Source organism: Populus trichocarpa, chromosome 5 (assembly GCF_000002775.5).
Source record: "Populus trichocarpa isolate Nisqually-1 chromosome 5, P.trichocarpa_v4.1, whole genome shotgun sequence".
NCBI lineage: Eukaryota > Viridiplantae > Streptophyta > Magnoliopsida > Malpighiales > Salicaceae > Populus > Populus trichocarpa.
Genome location: NC_037289.2, coordinates 5410544 through 5435685, shown reverse-complemented (window position 1 = coordinate 5435685; position 25142 = coordinate 5410544). Strand labels below are relative to the sequence as shown.

The window sequence follows — 25142 nt, the reverse complement described above, 5'->3', positions numbered from 1 at the left end:
TATTAAAAAAAAATTAATGCAGAAGTTACATAACTTGTTATTATAGTTATAACCCAACATTAAAGTTACAAGTTTGATGAATTAACTCAAATTAATTTAAAATATAAAGTTTTGATTTAACTTTTTTAAAATTAAATTAAGTTTTATTCTGATTTTAATTTATTCATAAATTAACCTGTTTAATTGATTAATTTTAATTAAATTAATTTTCATCCAGTTAGATATAAAACTCAGGTCGGCTAGGTTTATCAAAGCTAAAAATGCATTGAACCGGGTTCGACCCAACAAAATAAAAAAAATATTTTCTATTTTTAATTGTGTTTTATTCGAAAAACTAGTGTTAAACATTATTCAATGACTACATAAATTAGACGGAGATCGCTTGATGACGCTGCATTTACAGAATTTGATCGCAATCTCAATTTTGTTCCTGATTATATTTTACCTGATGTTGTTGCGCTCTTAAGAAATTTGTGAAAACTATAGTCCTTGTCGGATATATTTCATACGTGATGGAATTGTGGATAGTTTAATGGAACAATAAAAAAGATTTTATATAAAATATTATTTATTTCATGATATAATAGCAATAGTTAAATCTACAATATTTAAATTAAAAACTATCAATATTAATATATATTTTTTAAAATTATTTTATAACCTCAATTTCAAAAGCATTCTTAACCGAACACATTAAACTATTTTTTATTCAACCTCAATTTTAACCACAGTTTTAACCAAACACCTATTTTTTCAAATCAAACTCAATTAAAAATACTTTTTATAAAATATTTTTTTTCAAACCACAACCACAACAGCTACCACAATACCACACACGCTTGCGTTGAAAATATATACACATCTTTGGTTAGCCCTCAGCGTGCTGCATTAATTGATATATATTTTTTTGTTTTTAATATGTCATTTATAATCATTGATCAATAAACATGTTGAACCTTCAAATTTCCACTTTCATCGACGACCAAACCACTAAAATGGCCTGCAGCATTAAATAATAGCACCTTGTTTTTTAATTGTCATTTGACAGGCAAGAAAATCACGGACTGACTGGCCATCTATCTAGATGATAAATGCATGTCCAGTTCCGAATTGCTTTCTTCTTTGCCAAGGTTGATTTTATCATCGTCTCAGAGTAAAAAGTTTTTTTGCCAAAGATAGTGATTTTTTCCGAAAACCCTGAAATATTTCCTGGGAGGACCCATTGTTAAAGCTTCTAATGCTTGTGCTTGTATTCATGGCGTGCTCGTCAACCAGGGAGTCAGGAAAATAACTATCTCGGTTCTCGTGCCGGATTCGAACATCTTTGAGCTATATTCGTTTCTTCTTCTTCTTTCTTTCTTTTTTTCTTCTGTTGATTATTGAAGAAATTGGCATATTTTTCTTCTGTCAAGAGTTTGCTTTTCCTTTATTTATTTCCTGTCCTTCCCTGTAAATTAATTTCAGCAGTCTTTTATCTAAGTTTATAGTCAATATAGATAATATAAAAGAAGTAATATTTCTTTATCAAACATATAATCAATGTATCTATTTAAAGAAACTTTAGACTGCATCTATTTGGTTTGTGAATGATCTCTAAGTTTCAGGCCCACGTAACATCATGTTTGGTATGATAGATAATATTAATTAAATTAAATAAATAATTATTTTATTTTATGTTTAATGTGCATTAGACTGAATTGAATAATTTATTTTATTTTGTATCTGTATATATTGAAGAAGATAGAATAATATACTATAATGACAATAATACTCTTATCTTATCTAATATTTGAAGTGTAGATCATAACATATATTGTTTTCTAAATAGAAACCTAAAAGAAATATTCAAATATAAGATCAAAGTAAAATATAAAAGAGTCGATTTTATCTTTAATATGTATTAATGTTAAAATTATATATTTTAAAAAATAATTAGATATTTTTTTTCCACTTTAGTTTATATTAAGTGTTGAAATTAATAATGTTACAATGAGCTTAGTTATAAACTGGGGTTGATCCTCTCAACCCGTGATCCAGGCATAGTCAATGGTCAATCCTTGAGTCTAGTTTTAAAACTATGATAATAACTATTTTTATCCTTATGTTGACCTGAGTCAACTGCCAACCTGACTCGTGACTTGGGTCTTGTCCCATATCGATTCTCGAGTCAAGTTTGAAAACTATGATAATAACTATTTTTATTCTTACATTAACTAGGAAAAACTTGGATTGACCCTACCAACCTATAACTCAGGCATTATCTCTAGTCAACCCCTGAATTGGCTTACTTGTCAATCAAATTAATAGGTTAATAACAGAGGTTTGTGTTTAACAAGAAAGAGAGAAATAATTGACCCAGCTTAACCTAGAAAAAACCTGAATTGACCCATGACTCAGGTAAAACCCATTGATTTTTTTTTTGAATTTTTTCTCGTTTTGATTCTTTTAAAAAAGTTGATTTTATATGTAGGGTAGTATAGTCATTTCATAAATAACAACCCTTGTGCAAAAAAGTAAACAAACTTATCATATCCCTTTTAATAAGATAAAAATAACATAATTTTAAATATAATAAAAATTAATTTTTATACTGTTTAAAAATACACTAAACAATTTCATAAAAAAAATCATCATGTTTAATCTATTTTTGTCCGAACATATCAAATAATACCTCATTGTACAGTAATAACGAGAGGATGATAGGATCAAACCCATCAGAATTAAAAATTTAGAAGAGCACAAGCATTCACGTATCTAGGTTAACTTTAAAGCAAAGATTGATACACTTTCTTGCTTAAATACCATTGCTCTACTTCATTATTTTCATCATGAACACGCACACAATGACATTGATCATGAATATCAGTAATTGTGGTTGAACCTTTTTTTTCCTTTCTTTTATCCCAAGGAATGCTTTTAATCCGACCTAATTTAATTTTGGAATAACAGTAAAGGAAAATTGATCAAATACTGAGGCCGTTTAAATTGTGGTGTTTGGTATATATTTCGCTTGAAAAAATATTAAATTAATATTTTTTATTATTTTAATGTGTTGATATAAAAAATAAATAAAAATTAAAAAAATATATTATTTTAATACAACTTCAAGTAAAAAATATTCTTAAAAAGTGTTATGCATTATACCCGGCCCAACGGGTTGACCCGGGACCAGGTTAACTTGGGATTGAAATCGGGTCGAGTTTAAGAAAAATAAAAGAGGGAAAACACCCACGTGGCCCGAACAAAAACTTGAGTTGGCTTGATAAGATCCGGTCAAAAACTTGATTGCAACCCATTGATTATTTATTTTTTTAACAAAAATGATATCCTTTTGCTTTTCAAAAATAAATTGGGGTTGACTTGAGATAATCTGATGACCCAATTAAAATCCATGATCCAAGCCTTGAGTCGGGTCAACCACTAGTCATGTTTAAAAAAAATATTTTGTATTAAAATATCAAATACAAACTAATTCACGATGCAAAATGCAAAAAAGAAAGGAAAAGAAAAATCTAAATCAATGAATCATGTTTGTTTAAATTGATTGTATTGCATCCGTTCCATTTCCCTTTCTCCAAGCTCTGGTCTCTATGATTGCACTGAGTAAGTTGTCGTGTTCGATAAATTAAAGAGGTGGTGTCTGCATCGAGACGTGGCCCCGTTTTTTGTGTGATTCAAAATAAATAAATAAATAAATAAATGTGGTTTGTTTCTTAAAAGAATTATAGCTAAAAAGAAACTTAACCTTACACCGCGTCTTAATCCCCACACACAAGTTGATGCTCGTGTTTGGCGACAAGTTTTCTTTCCTAGGAAAAGAGAATTTATGTCCTTTTGTTCTTATGTAAATTGCTTTCTTGAAAATTATTTTTCAGGTTTTTTTTATGTTTATTTATTATTGTAAATTTATTAATAAAAAACAATTTTTAGTCTAAGAAAAAATTAGTTTGGTTTTTTTAAAAAATATTAATACTTTTCAAAATTTAAGAAAAAATATCTTGTTATTCATTGATTATGTTAAATTTGGTTTTTAATATTTTGATTGTTATATATTTTATTTTTATTTATTTTTAAATTTTGATTTTTACATTAGTTTTGGTTCTTTTTATTATTATTTGTTTTCTTCTTATTCTTTTATTAATTTATTTATTTATTTATTTATCACTTTTGGTTCCTTTTGTTTTGATTGCAATTTATTTTATTTAAAATAATTTATAAAATTAAATTCTTTTTTAATTTCACCATCTTTTAACTTTTTCATCTATCAGATTTGGTTCTCATTCTTTTAATAAATTTGAAAGGAAAAAAAAAAAAACTTTAATAAATTATTTTCCTATTTATTTTATAACACTACCAAACATAAAAAATTAATTCACTTATATAAATACATTTTCCATAAGAACTATTTTTTTTTAGAAAAAAAAACTATTTTATAGGAAACAAAGAAATTAATCTTTACACACCTCAGGCTCACATACTTATTAAACTGCTTTCTCTTTGCTTGCATTGACTAATGTTTGTCTCGGAAAATATATTATTTTTTTAGCTTGAGTTAATGACAAGCTCACAAACTTCCCACTATAATCTTGACTTTGATATTAAACTGCTTTCTCTTTGCTTGAATTAAGTGCCTAACTTTTTTTTTTTTCCCGTAGGAAATATATATATATATATATTATTTCTAGCTTTGACACATCCTCACTACACAATAATAAATTCTTTATAATGCAGATTTTAAGGTTTTAATTTAAAGAATAAAAAAAAAACAAATATCTTATGACTACTTAAAATCAAAGACACAATTAAATGTAGTATAGTATACTTGGGAGAATATGATTTGCAATCAAGATTACTAGACTCGTTATGTTGACTCAAATATTCGAACTCTAAGTTACAATGGGCCGTCATCACTGGCTGTGGTAGTATATAACAACATCTGTGATCATGAGCCATTTGTTTTTCGATTTACAAATTAAGCAGCATCAAGTTCTCTTTTTTTAGTCCAATAAAAATATTTTTAAAATTTTTTAAGTCTTTTATTTACTTTAAATTTTTTTTTTATTTTCATATCATTTTTTGTACTGATGTCAATATAAGTTTTAAAAAATATATAAAAATATTATTTTAATATATTTTTAAATAAAAAAATACTTTAAAAAATAATTTTTATTTCACGCAATGCATGTATATATATATTGTTAAACTTCCATATATATCCTTCAAAGTGACTATTTTTTTGCCAATATTTAAGGGTTTTTTTTGGATGATATATATCTTCTTTTTATTTGTAGTATTGTATAAGATGGTAATAGAAGTTGTTTTTTAAATATTAAAATAATATATATTTTTTTATTTTTAAAAATTTATTTTTTATATCAATAAGTTAAAACAAATTAAAAATACTAAAAAAAAATTAATTTAAAATAATAAAATTAATTTTTTAAAAAAATTATGTTGGAGCACAGAAACAAAAACTGCTTTAGAGCAGGTACATGATTATTATACATGATTACACATAGCAGTAAAGCTACACACCGTACCATACATATATACTCATAGCATAGGATCCCTCCCCACCACAACAGCTAAGTGCATAATGCGCACACTCAGAGCCTCAGACACGTACGCACTCACCTCCACTCTCTCTTCTCACTTCTCAGCTAACCCCGGAAAGACAACAAAGAGAACTATACTTTTTTTCTCTTCACTCTGTGTGCGCATTTCACTCCCTGCGCTTCTTATCCGAACCCCTTCAAAACCCTAGATCTCTCGAATTCCTCCATGGAGGCTCCATTTCTACTGCTAATTCTAGTAATGTCAAGCTTTCTAGTCCAAAACACTGTAGAATTAGCTACTTTCTCGTCCAGGCTGATACACAGATTTTCTAAGGAATATAAGGAAGTTAGCGTTTCAAGGGGAGGGGACGTGAATGGCACGTGGTGGCCGGAGAAGAAGAGCAAGGAATATTACCAGATACTAGTCAGCAGTGACTTAAAGAGGCAGAAATTGAAGCTTGGTCCTCATTATCAGCTTCTCTTCCCTTCTCAGGGTAGCAAAACGATGTCGCTTGGCAATGACTTCGGCTGGTATGGACAAAAGTTGGAAGCTTGGTCCGGTTGGTCCTGATTTTTTATAATTTTATTTTGTTTTTGGTGTTTTGTAGGTTGCATTACACGTGGATTGATATAGGGACGCCACATGTATCGTTTATGGTGGCTTTGGATTCTGGGAGTGATTTGTTTTGGGTACCTTGTGATTGTGTGCAATGTGCTCCTTTATCTGCTAGTCACTACAGTAGTTTGGTAAGCCTGAAATTCCATTATTTTTTCTTACTTAACTTTCTCTCGATTGGGTTTTTTTAGTAGTTTTGTGGTAATTTTAGCTGTTTTACATGGTAATTTTCTTTCGGGCTATACTATTTTTTTTTATGGAATGAGTGTTTTTTTTTTTTTTTTTTTTGGGGGCGGGGGGGGGGGGGGGAGATGATGTTGTTTGTTCGCATTTGATTCTTTGCTAATTGGTAGGAAATGCAATTTGGAGTTTTCTTTTGGCAGCATTCTATGTGCTGAGTAAATGTAATTTATGACAATGTTTATTTGTCGAGGCGGTTTTATGCGTGGAATTTTGAATTTCGTTCATCGTTATGCCAACGAAATTCCAAATTTCATTTACATAAGTATATAAACATAATTGTTTTGTGTACATGAGGAAAGGCTGTCTTTATGCAACATATTAACCTATAGGACCTATTTGTTCTGAAGCAGATTGTATGTTTAGTTATTTGTTCTTTGGTATTACTCTGACAAACTTCTGCTGGAGAACTCAGGAAAGTTAGATCTAGTCATGAAGTTAATTGGGGTTCTGGGGAGTAAAAAATAGGTTATTTTATTTTCTGAAATCTTTTTGTAGTTGACTGTGCTTCTTGGAGGTGCTTTGTACCTATCTCTATTGCCATTTGACCCAATCCACAGTGTTAATTTCAGCCTTTTGTTTTTAATTTCTCTCAAGCGTGTTGCAAATACTATGGGCCAAATTGGAGAGTAGTTTGTTATTTGGCATTCATATAACTGTGCCGCAATACGTGTTGGTGGAGTTGTTTATCTCAGTGAAGATGGTTTCTTACTTAGAATAAGAAAAATAAAATGACCGGAAAATCAAGGGAATCGCTGGTTTTATGCTAAGATATGATAACAGGTTTAGCACTTATTTTCCGATTATTGATTGGCAGGTGCTCCCTCGTATTTGGAGCATCTATTGTGCAGGATAGAGATCTTAGTGAATATAGCCCGTCTCAGTCAAGCACCAGCAAGCAATTGTCTTGCAGTCATCGGTTGTGTGACATGGGTCCAAATTGCAAAAACCCAAAGCAGTCATGCCCTTACAGTATCAATTATTATACAGAAAGTACATCAAGTTCTGGATTGCTGGTTGAGGACATAATACATCTTGCATCTGGTGGTGATGACACATTGAATACTTCTGTGAAGGCTCCAGTGATCATAGGGTGTGTGTGACGTATTCTTTCTTGCCACATTAGTTTCAACTTTATGTCATCGCTATTGCAAATTTAGTGGGGTTGCTTAAGTAAGATATTCTTTTATTTGTTTTATTGTTTTTTGTTGTTTCACATGGTTATTTATTTCTTAAGTACAGATGTGGCATGAAGCAAAGTGGTGGTTACTTAGATGGTGTTGCTCCTGATGGTCTTTTGGGTTTGGGCCTGCAAGAAATCTCAGTTCCAAGTTTTCTTGCTAAAGCAGGATTAATTCAGAATTCTTTCTCAATGTGCTTTAACGAGGATGATTCAGGGAGAATATTCTTTGGTGATCAGGGACCAGCTACCCAACAATCTGCTCCATTTCTGAAATTAAACGGGAACTAGTATGTACTATCTTTGCATCTCTATATGCATCATTAAAAGAAGCTATTGTTCTCTCTAGTGGTTGTTCTTATAGCTGCCAAAACTCTCATGCTTACTATATTAAACTCATTAACATGATTCAGCACAACCTACATTGTTGGAGTGGAGGTTTGTTGTGTTGGCACTTCTTGTCTTAAGCAAAGTAGCTTCAGTGCACTGGTGGATAGTGGCACATCATTTACATTTCTTCCAGATGATGTTTTTGAAATGATTGCCGAGGAGGTACCATCTCTTAAGTTTTAACATCAAACTTCATTGTGTACCATGATCATCTATTATTTTAACATGGGAGCCTTGTTTGATAGTTTGACACACAAGTAAATGCTTCGAGATCTAGCTTTGAAGGGTATTCTTGGAAATATTGCTACAAGACTAGGTGAGTCTGCATTAAAAGAAGAGCTTTGATAGCCTCTTTGATCCAACACTAATTTTCAGGGTGGCTACTGTAAATAGTTCACAGGACTTGCCCAAGATTCCATCTTTGAGGCTTATCTTCCCTCAGAACAACAGCTTTATGGTCCAGAATCCTGTTTTTATGATCTATGGCATTCAGGTGAGACCAATTTGAAATGGTGTTGTTAATTAAGCTTAATATCATCTGTTATTTTCTGGTCAAATAATTGACAAAGGTGCAAGAAGTAAATATGGGTAAACACAATTTGTTAGAACTTTGGACATGACAAACCATTAAAGCTTTAAATGAATGGATTTAAGACTTCCAATCTAAGAAGAATGTATTGAGCAGATTCATAGTACAACTAGACATTTCTGGAACACCTCTAACAGATAGACAAATATTCAATTTTATGCCAAGATGTCTTCTGTTTTTTCTTTAGATATTGCTGCACTGATGATTCTTAGCTGCATTTATAACCAAGTGAGAAATAACCTTCCATTTATTTTATTTGTATGGAATTTTTCTTTTCAAACAAGATTAAAAGTTCTGTTGGGTCTTATTACCTTGCTGGCTTGAATAAAGATTTAGTAATATGTTCTTATATTATTCATATCCGTTCAGCACTATCTCAGTTCCATAGAAGTTCTATTGTCCTTATACTGGTGTAGAAGGATTGCTAGTTGCTATGAAATCTAAATGTGGTGGCCTTGATGGTGCAGGGAGTTATTGGCTTTTGTTTGGCAATTCAACCAGCGGATGGAGATATTGGAACAATTGGACGTAAGTATGCTCACAGTTGCCTATGGAAAATGCCACTGGTCATTAAATCTTCAGCTTGCTCTCTGGAAGTCTTATATTTGAATGGAACTTTATGCAGAGAATTTCATGATGGGATATCGGGTGGTCTTTGATAGAGAAAATTTGAAGTTAGGGTGGTCACGTTCTAATTGTGAGTTCTCTGGCATTTCCTATGTTTAGGGATGTTGATACATTACGACTAAATGCCCCCTCATTTCTATGTTTCATTCACTTGTTTGTAGAGCCATAGCCTAGCATATGGGAACTTTTTATTTTTTATTTTGGTCAGCAATTAATGCAAGGTGTGCAGGTGGAGATGAAGGTGATGGTAAGACGTTGCCGCTTACTCCATCTGGGACACCCCAGAATCCACTGCCAACCAATGAGCAGCAGAGCACTCCTGGAGGACATGCAGTTTCACCTGCTGTTGCTGTAAACGCACCCTCCAAACCATCAGCTGCTTCAAGCCAACTAATTTCAACTCGGTTTTGTTTGTTAAAATGTCTGCTGCCACTGTATCTTCTGCATCGGGTTGTTTCAGCTTCATGAGTAAATACTGGCTGTCTACGAGATACGAGTTCTATTCTTTATATATAGCCCTACTTGTAAATTAAGTCCTTTCGCTTTTATATGTATACAAGTATATGTGGATCGGTCCTATCATCAAATGGCATCAGTTTTCCCCCTCCTATGGCCATTTGGCTGATTGGACTTTGAGGACAATGTATTGTCTGCTCTGTTTTTCCTAACATGCATCTTCATTTGTGCCTCCATTCCGTGTCGACAAGCCATTCATCTACACCGGCCTTCCTCCTTCCCTCCTTTCTTTTTCTGTTTTTTAAAAAGCGGTTTTACTTGAAAACTGAGCAAGCTTGGGAGGCCAATTGTGTACTTTTATTCAACGATAAAGGATATTCTCATATCAGTTTATGTATTTCATTTAAAAAGGTCTAATAAATTCCCCATATCTAAGATTTGAAATGGCTCCAGCCTTCATGTCGTGTCCCAACGGGCTTTATGCACTCTGTTTTCGGCAGAATGCCTAGCAGAAGGTATTTTTCTGGCTCTCATTAAAAGACCTCTGATGACGTATCAAAGCTCAGTGGAATCATGAATCAGGGAACAAGAACAAACCTAAACCCAATTGTCGCCGTTGAGACCACCAAAATTAATTATGTCTTCTCACCCAAAATGTCTACCCCTTCCTTGCCACTGTTAACTAATTTGGAGTATACTTGTATGGAAATTTTAGTTTGGGCTATTTAGACACAAAAACATTTTGATGGAAGATCTTTTTTATAAGGTTAAATATTTATACATTAATGTTCATTTTATATATTTCCTTTTTCTTCAAATTATTTGTAACCCACCATTTTGATTCAATATCTCTTTTAACCACACGATTTGTTCCCTAAGCACATTAGCACTAAGCCAAACAAACCCTCAACCCATTATTATTATGAATCGACCAAGTATAAAGTCAAAACATGTTTGTGAGACGTTCAATACTTCATAGAAATGGAAAAATTAGACTATATGATCCATAAGAAAATAGTTATAAAATCCTTGTAATAGTAATTTAAAAACGAGCCTTGGTACAACCCACGTGAATTATCAATTATGTTCGACAGCTATTCTTGCTCCTCTCTTTTCGTTTCCTTTTTTTTTCCAAAAAACTACACGCTAATAAAGCAAAAGACATTATAATATCAGGATATAAAGTTGAAAAAAAAATAATTTTTAAAATAATTTTATATAAAATAAAAAAATAGACCAAATCTGAAGGAAAAACAAAATAAAAAGCCAGTTTGAAAATCTATAAAACTAGAAGTGAAAATTAAGAAGAGAAGATAAAGAAAAACAAAAAAAATGAAAGGGATGTTGAGATGATTCGAATGTTTTTCTAAAAGTGGATGTTTGACCGTTGAGTAACGTCACACATGTTGCCACTATACACACGCGGACTCACACATGTGCCATCCACTCTTTTTAAATAGTATTTTTGTTTGTTAAATTACCAAATAACTTCTAAATAAGCCTGAGTATAACAAAAAAAAATCCATAACAAGAAGATTAAAATGCTCCTGGATGGATGCAGGTTAAATAATTTAATTTTAATGGTTATCCAATTATTTTACCGTACTTAAAAAATTAAAAATATTAAACAATCCTTTAACTCAGGTTTAATAATTTTTTTTTTTTTAAGGATAATTATGTTATTGGACTGTTTTAAAAAATATAATGAAACAAATTTGTCTAGATCAAATCAAATTTAATAATAACAAATGAATTATATAAAAAATCATATTATGCCTCGTAGCAAATTATTTGATTTTGTTCGAGAAATTAAAAAAAAAAAAGCCATTACATCAACTGTGCAATAAATCTAGGACACTGTGATTTGCTAACCCCTTTTTGTTGGGTTTTTTTTTTTTTTTTTTTTTTTGTAATTCATCCATGCACTTGTGTGTGTTGTTGTACTTGTATCTCTAACTTTTAGCGGCGATCAAATCCATCAACCCTTGAGGAGTAGCTTTCAAAGCATTACCAATTAGATTGATTGGTTCTCATTTTATTTTATTGAATGGATTTATTTTCTTCTATTGGTACTTTCAGTGGGCAAGAGGGAAGGTTTTGGACTGCACAAAACTTTATTATTTGTCCTGCATGAACGAGGACAGTGAAGGACGACGAGGGGGAAGGCGAACAATTATTGGTTATAAGAGGAACACCATTGGCTTACCCTCCTCTCCATTTCCAAAAGTCTTCCATTTTTAATCGAGAAGAAAGGTCCAAGAACCAAAAGGAAACATATAGATCCAAGCACCATGAGAGAAAAGAAAGGGGACCATAGCCTTGCTTTATGTAGCCCTTTCGGCCTTTTGTGCAGCTGGTTGCATGACGTTATATGAAATTCCACAGTCATTAACCTTTAATTAGATCGAGTGACTAGCTATATAGTACGGATAAAAACAAACTTAAAAAGGTTTAGAAGTTTCTAAAAGCAGAAGCGTGATAAATTCGAAACATATTCAGGTTGGTAGGTGCTGTGTTGACGAGGAATAATTAATTAAACTAAAACATAAACTAAATTCTAATTTTTCCCAATTGTTGTTCTCTGCTCTTACCTGATTTAGTTCTTCTTCCTTTCTTACTAATACTAAGAAGAAGATGCAAAAGGTAACTGCAATATTTCCCACATAGAAATGCCCACTAGACTGAAAGTTTTTTTTTATTTTTTTATTCATCGTTTATGGTTATAGAGTACGTAAATAATATTTTGAGTTTGGTATTTCCACTGTGTGCACTTCACCATTTGAAACCTCTTGAAGTCTACGAGGAGTAATTAACTAATGTTCCCGAACATTGAATAACGGATGTCCAAAAGCTATAATTAAAATATGTAATGTGTAATTAAATCTATGAAATGGCGGGTTGAATAGAAGATGAGCTATGAAATATGCAAGGAGGCTCATGGCAAGGTTTAGAAATCAGTCAATCCCAGCACTGCCGAGAAGAGAAATTAAAACAATTCTCGCAAATCTTCTCTGCCTCTAGCTAGCATGGATGACATACCTTGATTCAAGCTTTGATTTTAGCGCATTACAGCAGTACAAGTTAGGTTAATATTAGCAAGAAACTTGCCAGTTAATTTGAGACGTATTTTCTGTTATAAGAAACCAAATATATATATATATATATATATAATCTAAACAACCAAAACATCTCGGGTTCGATACCAAACTTCAGTACTGTTCAAGCTCCTTATTTTTTCTTTTCATTTTTAAACTCTTTTTTACTCAATTTAGTCCATCTCTAGTCTCATGGGATGAAATTAGCCTTTGAATTATAGTACACCTATAAAATAAAAAGATAGATGATGGAAATAATATATGCCTAATCTCAAATTTTATAATTTAAATCCTAGTTCTAAAATTTATTTTTGACATTTTTTATTTCCTGAATAGAAGATAGACTTGTTAGAAAATTAATAATAATAGAGAGACAATATATATTTTATTATCATGATTTCAGCTACCAAAATAATTAAGTTTGGTATCAAAATATTTCATTTGATGAGGAGCATTTTATGGTGGTTGTTTTTTGTCCTAATTTTGCCTTGAAAACATAGATTAGGACTTAGAGAGATTCGTGATCTTGGTTTGATTATTCAGTTTTTAAATGATTTTTTGCTACTTTAAAGGCATGCATATATTTATTGAGGTTTGCTATGTGTTTCTAAGGTGATTTTAGATAAAAATTGGTTGATTGGTAAAAAAATCCAAATCAATTTTTTACCCGGTTTTCAACTACTTGGTTGTCAAGAATTGAGATAGCAGACTTTAATTTTATTTTTTAAATAAAAAATAGATAACATGTTGCACCAATAATAAAAACCCTAGCCACAACAAGTAATTTTTTCACCAAATCACTCGGGACAACTCTATTCATCTTTCTTTCTCTTTTTTTTTATATTAAATAAATTTATATCTAGTTTCTTATGAATCTAAATCTAATTACAACTCTTTTCATTTTCCTATCTCTTTCCTTTTATATTAATTAAATCTATATCTAGTTCCTCGTAGATCAAAATATATATTTTCTTGTTTATTTTATCTAGGTTTTATATCTATCAGGTTCTTATATCCTTTTAAATAAAGTTGAATAATTATATCATATGATTTGAAAAAACTAACCTTCTCTGCGGCTCATTCCTCCATTAATTTATAATGATAACTTAATTAAGATCTTTTTACATGTATGAGATACAAATAATATTTTTTAAGAAGTCCTGGAAGGGAAATGATAGAAGAAGTCTCAATTTTACGTAAAAAGAGAGAGGCTAGTAGTATTGACTTAAGAGATCATATTTCTTTATTTTTATTGGTTATTTTGTTTAATTTGCTTTAATTTATTAAGTCGTAATTCTTATAACTAATTAATGGGTCTTAGAAACAGTGATGTGTTTTTATTTAATCATAAATAGGTAACTTATTTATTTCTTGCCACGACATGTACTCTCTTGACATCGACAATCTTTTGAAGGGATCCAAATTAGTAGATGGCCCCATATGTTGCCAAATAGATTCCATACGGCCAATCAAAACAGTTACTTTTGTTTTTTAAAGTTTTTTTTATAAATATGTTAAGATAATATTTTTTTTATTTTTTAAAATTTATCTTTTATATCCATACATCAAAATAATTTAATAATATAAAAAAACTAATTTAAAATAAAATAAAAACTCAAAATTTTCAAAAAAAAAACATAATTGAACCGTGTTTTCAAATACCGTCTACAGATGGGTCCCAAAGCATTAAAAAACAAATCAAGCATGCAGTGAAGCCTCGAGGCCCTGTTATAGCCAAAGCGAAAGCTTTATAAAGAGGGTGGGTCCCTACAAAGACAACTACGTGACAACAATATCATACATATATATATATATATATATATATATATATATATATATATATATATAATCATGCAATAATATCATTCTTGTCCATAATTTAATTGATCACGAAGAATGAATATAAAATGCAGTACATGGAATTATTAATCCCTGCACCCCCGACTTTAGTATGTGCTATGGTGTAAGATAAAACTGAGAAGTTTTGGACGGCCATGATATGGATTGAATTTTCCGACATGCCTTGATTTCATTTGAAGATGCTTAATTTACAGGTTGTCACCATAAACAATTCATATGAGTTTTTGTTACTCGTGCCTGTTAGAGTCACATTTTATTTTATTTTATTAGAGATGTAACTTGGTCACGTGTGATTTTCCCCCCTTCGAATTTCCATGTCTTGGGTTTTTTTTTTATATGGTAAACGGAACAAGAAAAGGTTGGTAGAACTAGACGGATATAACATGTGATAAAAATAAAAATAAAAATCGGGTTTATCGTAATTCCTGTAAAATCAAAGTATAATTTTCATGGGTCAAGAAAATATTAATCTTCACAAGAGAACTAATTATAAATTTAAGAGCTCGCTTATCTGAGCTGATGCTTTTATTTTTGGGTTGAAAAATATTGAGAAAAATATTATTTATGTGCTTTTCAGAAAAAAAAAAAAAAGCAAAAACATAGAAAAACATGTGCGCAGGATCTATAGAATGTCAGCCCGCCTCTGTCTCTCTCTCAGTTAATTGGTTACATGCCATGAACTTCTTTACGCTAAATGGTGTTTCTTTTCTCCTCCCTGAAACTTAATAGTTAAGTTACTGTAGCACGACATGAAGCTTCACATCATATTTGAATAATTTTCTTTTCGGAGAATCTTCGTATTTTTGAAAAAATTCGGTATCTTCAGGAGCTCTATTATTACCGTTTGTTTTTGAAAAAAATTAATTTTTTCTTTCGAGGAAGTGTTTCTGTCAACGCGCCTGCTGGGCCAATCAAACCCAACCAACCAATCCAAACTAAACAACTCGCCGACGATCCATCCATCAGAGAGACAGAAAGGCTCCCAGCCTAGCCTTTAGAGGGAGCCAGCTCCTTCCTTCACATCTCCGCCGTCCACGTGCCAATCAATCCACACCCTGATCTTCTTTTTCAAACGTGTGGCGCTGTCCCCATTCTAACGTGCCAGCTGCTTCCCCTTTCATTCTGATGACTACTATTACTACTATTTTATTATTATTATTTTAGGGTTAATAATTAATACCGATGCGGCGGGTCATACTGGGGTTCTCATAGAAGGTTCCTTTTCACAAACGTAGCTTTCAAGCCTCGCTGTTTACCCCATCTTTCTTACTCTTAGGAGTCTTTGCATTTAAGTCCCTATGATAAGTTTCTGCATTTAGATCCCTATAGCATCTTTATCATCAAAATTGAAAATGTCAGCATGCTTGTATGCCACCTTAATCAACAACAAAGCCTAATTATTAACTAAAACATGAAGGATGTGGGAAAAGTATTGCTAATTTTTTTTTTTTTTTTGCCATTCATTAAAAAACAATAACTATTATTTAGGGGTAAATATGTCTTTTCACAGTTCATTTTTCATTATGGAATTAATGCAGCTTGCTCCCTTTTAAACTTTTTTGTACAGGGTAATTACTTAACCGGTTTTAAAAACAAAAACAAAAAATTATTGAAGTTTGATCTAAAATGCTTGTTTTAAAATTTTACTTTCAGCCTGATAGTAAATTTAGTTTGTTGCTCTTTGATTCAAAATTTTAAAACTTTATCTTTACGACCTTATTCGTAATTTCAACTTTTTTTTTTTCTATGTGATTGTTGTGTGGTCTTGTGACAATATGAAATTTTAGTAAACATATAAAGAAAAACAAAAAGTTTCTCACATTCGTCAACGCACGGGAAGCACCCGTGCATTCCAAGCATCATATGTAGCGCCTCCTAGCAACTAAAAATATTTTTTTACTGTGTCGTTGGAAGTGTCATCGTATCTTTTTTATGTTAGTAAAACGTGTGTTGCTGATGGTGGTATGATTTGTTGCTGGTGAGGTTTTCTTTTTTATTCTTCTTCTTTCTCCTCCCATGAAAATATCATGTTGGTCCTCTTTGTTATTTATGTTTCAACTCCATTCTATTCTCTTAATTTATAATTTTTATTCTTAACTGTTTTGTAAAGTTTTATTTAATTTCAATTTCATCATTCAATCTCAACTTGTCATATATTATTTTTTTCAATTTGATCCTTATTTTTTTTATTTTTGATTTTTTTCTTGGCATGTTTGTAAAAGTTTTATTAATTTTTTATTTTAGTCCTCAATCTAAATTTATGGTATATTATTTTTTCTAACTTTGTCCTTATTCTTTTGATTTTCTTTGTCCTTTTATTAAAGTTATTTTTCTTTTTAATTTTCACTCTTCAATCAAAAATTTATAATTTCCCTCTAATTTATTTTTTACTTCGATTTTTATCCTCATTCTTTTTATCGTTATTTTTTTAATCTTTTTGTATATTTTTCTTTCCCCGATTTCATACTTCAACATTTGATTTATTGGGGATTGAGCTTCGTGATTTTTTCATGTATAGTGCTTCTGGTATAATAACCCAAGTTTCAAGTTTAAAAAGTTAATGTGGGTTGACATCTCTGTTTTTTTTTTTACTTATTTTCTTTTTCAATTTCATCACACGACATCATTGTTTTTTTTAAAAAAATTGGCTTGTGATGTTTTGTTTTATTTCTTATCTATCAGGTTATCACAATCACATGACATGGGACACAGTTTAGCGAGTTAACCCGAGCTAGCTTGCCATTTATTACCCAGATTACATGTCTATCACGCTAACTCAGTTTGACTAGTGTCGTTTTCTTATCCATTTTTTTTCTTTCCATATTTAATTGGTCGAAAATTAAACTACATAGTTTTTTTCACTCTAAAAAAAAGTTTTTTTTCCTCTAAATTATCATGATTGCTTTTTATTTTTTTTTATTCTTTTTTATCATTGCCTTTTTTACTAGCCACAGCTATAACCCGACTTGTAAATTTTCTTCTTTTTCTTAAACACGCTTACAACGCCTGGTTCTAGGTTTACAAAATTCACTCGGGTTCTTTTTTTTTAATATCATATTTTTTTAGTTTTATTTTTCAGTATTTAGTTTAATTTAAAATTGAGATCTACTATTTTTTTTCTATGTTTTCATTTAGATCTTTCACTAATTTAAAAGCTACTCAGGTTATCTTGGTTTCTTTAGAAAGAGGAAAAAACATAATTATGATTTATATGTGAATGTACGCGTGAAAAAACCTTTAGTTTTACTTGTTTTTTTTTTTTTTATATATATATATATCTTATAATAATTGTAATACAGGGTAGGTAGCAGACACTACCCAACTCAACAAAGAGATACAATTGACATAGAAGGGGCACAGCTGCAAACTTTACTCCTCATTTTCTCCCTTGCATCCGAAGAACAAAGGTTTCTTATTATTGAAGGACAATGTCATCAAACAGAAGAACAAAAATATCATGTCTTCTTAAAGTATTTGTTTATTGCTGTAGGGGGGGCCACGACCCTTTTTTCTCTGTTTGAATCAGGCCATGGAAAGGCCTATATAAGTAGTAGACCTGTGTGAGAGAAAGATCTCAAGGGAAGTAAGGAAGCAAAGAAGTAGAGCAGCCTTAACACCCTCTTTCTTTGTTTGTTAGAAGGCAAGAAAAGAATCCATTGTTTGCAGGAAGCTCCTTGTAACTTCTTGTTTAGCTCTCACTTCAAATGTTTTTGGTGGTACTATAAATTAATAAACATTACTTTGTTCTTTCTTTCAAGAAACACACCTCTTTTTTTGTTTTCTAATTTCTTTCTTCCCCACCTTTGTTTCGTCTAGAAACTATCTGTCTGGGCTTTCGTTATCTTCTGTCAAGCTCTCAAAAACTTGCCTTGGTAATTCTGACTTTTTATACTTACGGAGAAGAATATTTTCAGAACCATTAAGAGACCATCTGTAACCTAAAAGATGGGAGTTAGTGGCACTTTGGAGTATTTATCTGACTTGGTGGGAAGTGGAGGCCATAAACACAAGAAGAAGAAGCAGTTACAGACTGTTGAGCTTAAGGTCAGGATGGACTGTGATGGCTGTGAACTTAAGGTCAAGAAGGCCATTTCTTCATTGAGTGGTATGTTGCCTGCCTTTTCACCTCTCTTGTTTATTTTCTGCTGCACTGTTTTTTTTTCTCCTTAATTTTGCAGCTGAAGAGAAAGTGATACATTTGAACCTGATTAAATTAATTTTTGCGTTTGCCATTTATGTAGGAGTTAAAAAGGTGGAGATCAACAGAAAACAACAAAGGGTGACTGTTACAGGATATGTTGATTCAAGTAAGGTGTTGAAGAAGGCAAAGTCAACAGGGAAAAAGGCAGAGATTTGGCCGTATGTTCCTTACAATTTAGTGGCTCAACCTTACGCTGTTCAGGCTTATGACAAGAAGGCTCCTCCTGGTTATGTCAGGAATGTAGAAAACACTGTCACCACAGGCACCGTGACCAGATATGATCAGGACCCCTACACCTCCATGTTCAGTGACGACAACCCAAATGCTTGCTCTATCATGTAACGCAACCGAAATGAAGAGTACAGCAAATGTCCCATCCACCTGCTTCTCCTTCTCACGAGTTTAAAAACCACTGTAAAATTCCCATGTAGAGTTTTTCTCATTTTCAGCTTCGTTCTTGGGGGATTTTCTTATTATGCAGTAATAAAATTATGTGTAGATTAGTGAGTTGATGAATGTCGTCACCCCTTTTGGTTTTTTTGAATGGTCTCAATCAATGTTTTGTAGCTTTGCAGTGAGTGGTTTTTGTTGGGCCTAGACTACTTTAGCATGGGTTTAGGTATTTGATGTTGAAATGTTGTGGGTGGCCACTTTCAGCAGTAGCAGCTTCCTTCACTTTATTTTCTGGTGCGCGATGTTAAGTTTTTTAATCTATTTTGTGACTGAATAGTGTTAACAGCTGTGGTCAAGTCACCATGCTGCTGGGGTGATGCAAGGAAGTTGCATTTCCAACGAGGGTTCATAACAAGGAATTAAGGATGCATGGTGGAGATCTTAAGTAACTAAAAGTTTTAATTTAAGTAACCAATCAATTTGCCTACTGAGGAGCAATCCCATGTCTAAAGAGGTTTGTTTATATTCTAGATCTGTGAGCTTCAGGCACTCAGCTAGAATGGTATATAGACTAGGCCAGAATTTGGCTGAACCAGCAAGAATGCCTAACCCCAAGGTGTGGCAAAAAAGGCATTGGCGTTAAGATTTAAAATCTCAAGATTTGGAATCCATTCGGTTCCCAATCGAAGGCAAGGACAAAGGCAAACAAGAGAAATTCCCAACAAAAGCACATCCACTCAAAACCAAAACTGAGAAAAAGAATCCTTCTTTCCAATTTTCTTCAACCTTTCTCTGATCCAGAGGAAGCGTAAAGACATATATCAATAACATAAACAGAGATTCATGTGCAATACAGTTTCTCACACAGCTTCAAAAAATCATGCCTACGCTCAATTTCCACTTCAAGATTAAGCACCTGATAACACAAGGAAAAAACAAAAAGAAGCAACTTTCTTCCTTGTCGGACATATTTTATGGTCATTAATTTTCCTTGGGATTTCTGTCAAGGCAGACCATGTGAATCGTCGCGTATATTAAGCGTCCGAATCATGCATTTCAGCAAACTGATATAGTTTGTCAGATGAGGCTAAAATGATCGAACATATAAGTATTTTTAGCACATTTTGGCTCCTGAGGTAGAGCAGATTATATGAATTGATGAGAGGTAAAACCTCTAGCACATAGGAATAAAATGATTTTTAGCTAATAATAAGAAACTTGACAGACTAACTAGACAAATCAAATCAAAAGATAACATCCAAAATGACATAAAAAATTTATGCTGTTGCTGCATTCTCGGGAAAGAAAATCAACTACTCTCGACAATGAGACTGTTTAATTCCACCCCGTGAGAAATAGAATAATTCCCACCTCCGAGCAAGCATAGTTGAGCATGTCAGAAGAAACCACCGCTTATGTTTTTGAATAAAGGCGAATATTGTAAAGTAATTAATAACTTGTACTCAAAAGTTTGCTCTTCATTTCTATAAGGTTCTAGAAAGTAGAAACAGCTCCTTTCAGGAACTTTCAACGGAAAGAAAACATTTCGGTATGACAGGAGCAGAGAATGACATTCACTTGAGCTATTTACTTCCCGGTGATCTTAATGGTGATGCAGTTAGTGCTGATTAGCCTTTTGAGCCATTGCTAGTGCGTATCTTATACAGCCTGGTATGCAGAATCATTTTGTTTGAGAAGCACTAACATGGTTGAAAATCCCTGGAGAAGAGGCTGATGGATGATGCTTGTGATGAGTGGGGCACTTTATATTTTAGTGATCTTCTTAGGTAGCGTTATCACACAGTTACAATCATAGTATGTAACCAAAATCTGCGCCTAATACGTGACACCAGTCTTCCTGTCTTCTCCTGCAACTAAAGCATGCATTGTCTAGCAGAAAATGTTGTTTCAGAAGCATAAATGACCTCATCCTCCCCAGGTTTTCCAAGATTTCAAGGAGACCTTTAACTTCATAATGAAAAATGGATGCGTAAATGACCACCATTAATCTCTAAGTCACTTTACATACACAAACCATTGTCCTCCCCATTTGAGTACTTTCTAGCACTCAAACAGGGAATAATCCTCCTTTTTTATGTTTTTACTACTTCAATCCCCAAAAGTAGGATTTATCGCTTTATCAAGGTCAGAGAGATTATGACATGCCGAGGAGGGGGTGTGAAGAATATGCTCTATTATGCACTTCTTCAAAATGTAAATTTCCATACATGAGCCATGACCAACCTATGAGGCTCTTGAACTCATAACTGAGTCAAGTGTATACAAAAAAAGCTGCTTCTGGAAGTTCAAGAAGTTCCTGGATTCCAATCCCAGCATCAATCCAACAAGGTGCAATGACATCATTTCCAAGATAACGAGAGGAAACTCACTTGATGATCTACACTAGACTTTCATTTTTTTGGTAAACTCCTATTCCCAGAGTAAACTCCAACAAAATTAATATCATAGAGAAGAGTTGCATTGCCAGGGATATTGCAATCACCTGTGTAAACAATATAATGGCAGTTAGTTTCCAAGTAACAAGTGCAAATATTGGATGAATGCATTAGTGCTTCTAATTCTATCCTATGCACTAGAACAGTTTAGCTATACAAAAACAGTCATGTTAGCGAGCATATAACATCATGACAATGATACATTACGAGTAAGACCACACATTTGATGCAGAATTAGTGGGCATAAGAAAACTAAATGACAAAAGACATTGGCAATATAGATCAACAGCAGTAGTCATTGTACCAACAGTAATAAAACAAGGAATCCATACAGCTGCGCTGAAAATTCAATACACATGAACTCGAAGGCAGGAGGATGGAGAAACAAAAAGAAACAATTTATAGTTTTTCTTATGCCTCACTGTCTGAAGTTAAACCTGTACTCTGCATCTGTTTTGGAATATTTTAAGCTCAAATACCTACGAGTAGTTTAAATGTTCAATGACATGGAATGCTTCATATGAAAAAATCACCTGAGAAGCACCCTGCAGGTTCTGGACCATATGCTAAAGGAGGAGGAATATATAGCTTACGTCTTCCACCTGTGAAAAGCCAGCAGTTTGACAAAACCTTGGGGAAAATAAGAATAAATACAAAGAACAAAATAACTAACAGAATTCTTTCCTTTTTTTTCTTCTCAAAATCGTACCTTCTTGCATTGGGGGCACCCCTTCACCCCCTAGAATTCCCTGATCCAATCCTCTAATGACCTGAACAAATAAATAACCATGTAAAATAAAGTTGTCTGATGTAGATGTATGTGGGGAAATTATACGCAGCATCATTTGATTTTTGATATTCTCTGTTTATTGTTTCTGTAAAGAATGGTAGAGCAGCTTAATGAAAGAAAAATCCCAATTCACAAGAGTCGCATAAAAAGTTTCAAAAGTTCTTGTTGTAGATTACCTAATGGAAGATTCAATTTAGCTCTTTAATATCCTTCATCATTACGATTTACAATAGAAGGATTCACAGAAAAATGCTAGTACAGAGCAGTATCAAAAATATTTTGTTAGGCATTGTACATGAAAACTCTAATCTATCCTTACATTGGGGACATTATGGAATATGGTGATCCGTCCACAATCATCCATTAGATTAAGAAGGAATAAATTATCACCAATCTAAGCAAAGAATATCAAGTAACTAATATGACATGCAGATAATGTAACCTATGAATGAAGACAAAAGTAGTAAAACTCACATCTTACAGAGCACTATGAGCTGTGACTTGGCAAATACATGATAGCAAGTAGTTTAGACCCTAGTCTTACAAGCCTCTAACTTGATCGGCTGTAAATTAGGAGTTCAACATAAAATCTTTCCACTTGCATGTTTGAGAAAAAAATGGAACCAAACTGATAATTCTAGCTAATACTTTCACACCTTACCAACGCCAATGCGCATAGTGAGAGGTCTGCCGCGTTTATAGCTGCTGTCAAAGACTCTCCCATCAGCGAATCTTGCAGTGTAATGGACCTGTGTCGAGGGAGGGAAAGAAAAACACAAATTGTGATGCTTCAAGGTATTTACTAGTTGTTTTTCCGGTGAGATTATTTATAGGTGCTACTGCAGGGAAAAAAAAAAAAAAACTGAAATAGTACTAAAACAAGTTGAATCTTCAAGGAACAATTCATGACCAGAATACATCAAATAGGTAGATCATGAATCAAACAAACCTAAACCTTTAAGGATAAAGTTATTCACAACTCCAGTTAAGTCAAGTACTTTATCAAAATTATTTCACAATTTCTGAGCACATGCTTTATTTAGATCCATTACATACCTTCAGCATGAAAGCCTCAAAATTACAGAAAATAAAAAAGACACCCCAATTCTCCAATCAATATTGCCCCAGAAAACATGAGAGAACCCATTCAAGAACAGATAAAAGCTTATTAAAGTCTAGACACAGATTGAATTACTATCATTAATTAGTTAATTTGAGATTGAAGCTTGGTATAACTACTTCAATAAAGCGAAATTCAGGGAAACAAAAAAAATCAAGATAATAAATTAGCAAAATTCCTGAACTGTTAGACTCACATTAATGAGCTCATTATACGGGGCATCCACACCAGGCCCTACAGAAATATCACAGTAACCAAGGCCAGAGGGAACAAAGTTAAGGTCACATGGTGGGTCTGCTACCGTAGCATAGTACTCAATTCTAGTGGCTTCAGCATCCAATGGTGAGAAAGCAAGAACAGAAGCAGCTAAAAGCCCCAAACCCACGTCAAGAATGCACTTCTTTGTCTTAGAAACTGACTTCAATGAGAGATTTGTTTCTCTGTCATGTGACAAACAAGAAAGACAAGAAAATGGTGAAGTGGGTTTGGAAGTGAGAGTGGGTTTGTTAGAATTGAAGAGGTTTTTTGAGGTTGTGAATGTTATAGCAGAGAGTGCTGCCATGTTTTGGGCAGTATACTGTAGTTTGTTGTGCTCTCAGCTCTGTCTATCCAGTTGAGGTGAGGTGAGTGGTTTTAAAAAGCGGTTAAGTTAGGAGGGTGGATTGAACAACAAAAGCACTCTTTTGGAGGGGAGGAATTTTGATCGTTGGATATGGATAAGAGCCCTTATTGAAAAAATAATTAATTTAAAGTAAAAAAAAATCAAAGTAATTTCAACCTCAATGCCAATGCCAAACACTCCTGATCATGCTATGAATTTAAAGAAGGTAACTAAAACCACCTATCGTTTTTTCCCCTCTGAATTTCCTCATGGATTTGGAAACTTTTTTCCTTGCAGCATAGAGCACAATTATGGATTTGGTTTTTCTTGTACAAATCAAGGAACTCCAGCTAGAAGTTAGTAATCTGCAACTTCACCTTTATATGGCCGAGGAACGGTTAAGGCCAGACAAGTGTAACAACAAAAGTTTTCCACTTCTTCACTTTTGTTGTCATTTTGGAATTGTATCGATCTCAAATTACTGGTGTTCTTTTGTCTTTTGCTTAATAACTAATTGAAAGGTTATACGAGGCTGACCTTCTGAAATTTACATCAATTCTGGACCTTGAGTCATTTGAGAAGACTCTTTTGGATACCATGGCACGTCTTCACGAGAGAATGGTAGTGTTTTTTTCTCTTGAAATTACATGATTGATTAAGTGTTATGTTCCAAAATGCCATGTGCTAGTATGATAATTATATATCCATTTTGACTCTAATCTTTGCTGCGGAAATACATCTCGAGTAATCCAGCATCTGCGTATGACCCGTCAAATTTGCAGTTAATCAATTGTACTTTGATGCATAATTGGCATCAATCTTGAATTACTTGAATAATTAATTAATTAATTAATTAGGACTAAGAAAATGAAGCTCTTGCCACTTCATCTCTTATTAATTTGCTGGTGTTCTTAGATGCAGAAGGGGGGATGCCAGACTTTGAAAATGAGATTGCAAGTCTCATCAGTAGCAT

General features: G+C 32.7%; 3 protein-coding genes across 4 annotated transcripts; 2 read left to right on the top strand and 1 right to left on the bottom strand.

Annotated features, from left to right (window-relative positions):
* The first annotated feature begins 5585 nt into the window (after nt 1–5585).
* On the top strand, nt 5586–9889 carry LOC7486318 (aspartic proteinase-like protein 1). Of its 2 annotated transcripts, none has more exons than XM_024602331.2 (10): nt 5586–6086; nt 6164–6302; nt 7263–7504; nt 7654–7881; nt 8005–8143; nt 8227–8297; nt 8375–8474; nt 9038–9098; nt 9196–9267; nt 9427–9889. In XM_024602331.2, the coding sequence occupies exons 1-10, from the start codon at nt 5782–5784 to the stop codon at nt 9663–9665; spliced, it is 1596 nt and encodes a 531-aa protein (XP_024458099.2). In that variant the 5' UTR covers nt 5586–5781; the 3' UTR covers nt 9666–9889. The 2 variants fall into 2 exon arrangements, with proteins under 2 accessions (XP_024458099.2, XP_024458100.1); XM_024602332.2 differs by having other exon boundaries at nt 5937–6086; nt 7229–7504.
* An 8132-nt stretch (nt 9890–18021) lies between these two features.
* On the top strand, nt 18022–19489 carry LOC7477104 (heavy metal-associated isoprenylated plant protein 23). The gene is made up of 2 exons (XM_002307075.4): nt 18022–18713; nt 18850–19489. The coding sequence occupies exons 1-2, from the start codon at nt 18554–18556 to the stop codon at nt 19149–19151; spliced, it is 462 nt and encodes a 153-aa protein (XP_002307111.1). The 5' UTR covers nt 18022–18553; the 3' UTR covers nt 19152–19489.
* A 1682-nt stretch (nt 19490–21171) lies between these two features.
* LOC7477103 (photosynthetic NDH subunit of lumenal location 4, chloroplastic) lies at nt 21172–24250 on the bottom strand. Its single transcript, XM_024602225.2, has 5 exons — nt 23765–24250; nt 23105–23197; nt 22368–22428; nt 22192–22260; nt 21172–21705 (listed from the first exon to the last, which is right to left on the bottom strand). Exons 1-5 carry the CDS (start codon nt 24128–24130, stop codon nt 21614–21616), a joined length of 681 nt encoding a protein of 226 aa, XP_024457993.1. The 5' UTR covers nt 24131–24250; the 3' UTR covers nt 21172–21613.
* Nucleotides 24251–25142: the final 892 nt, after the last annotated feature.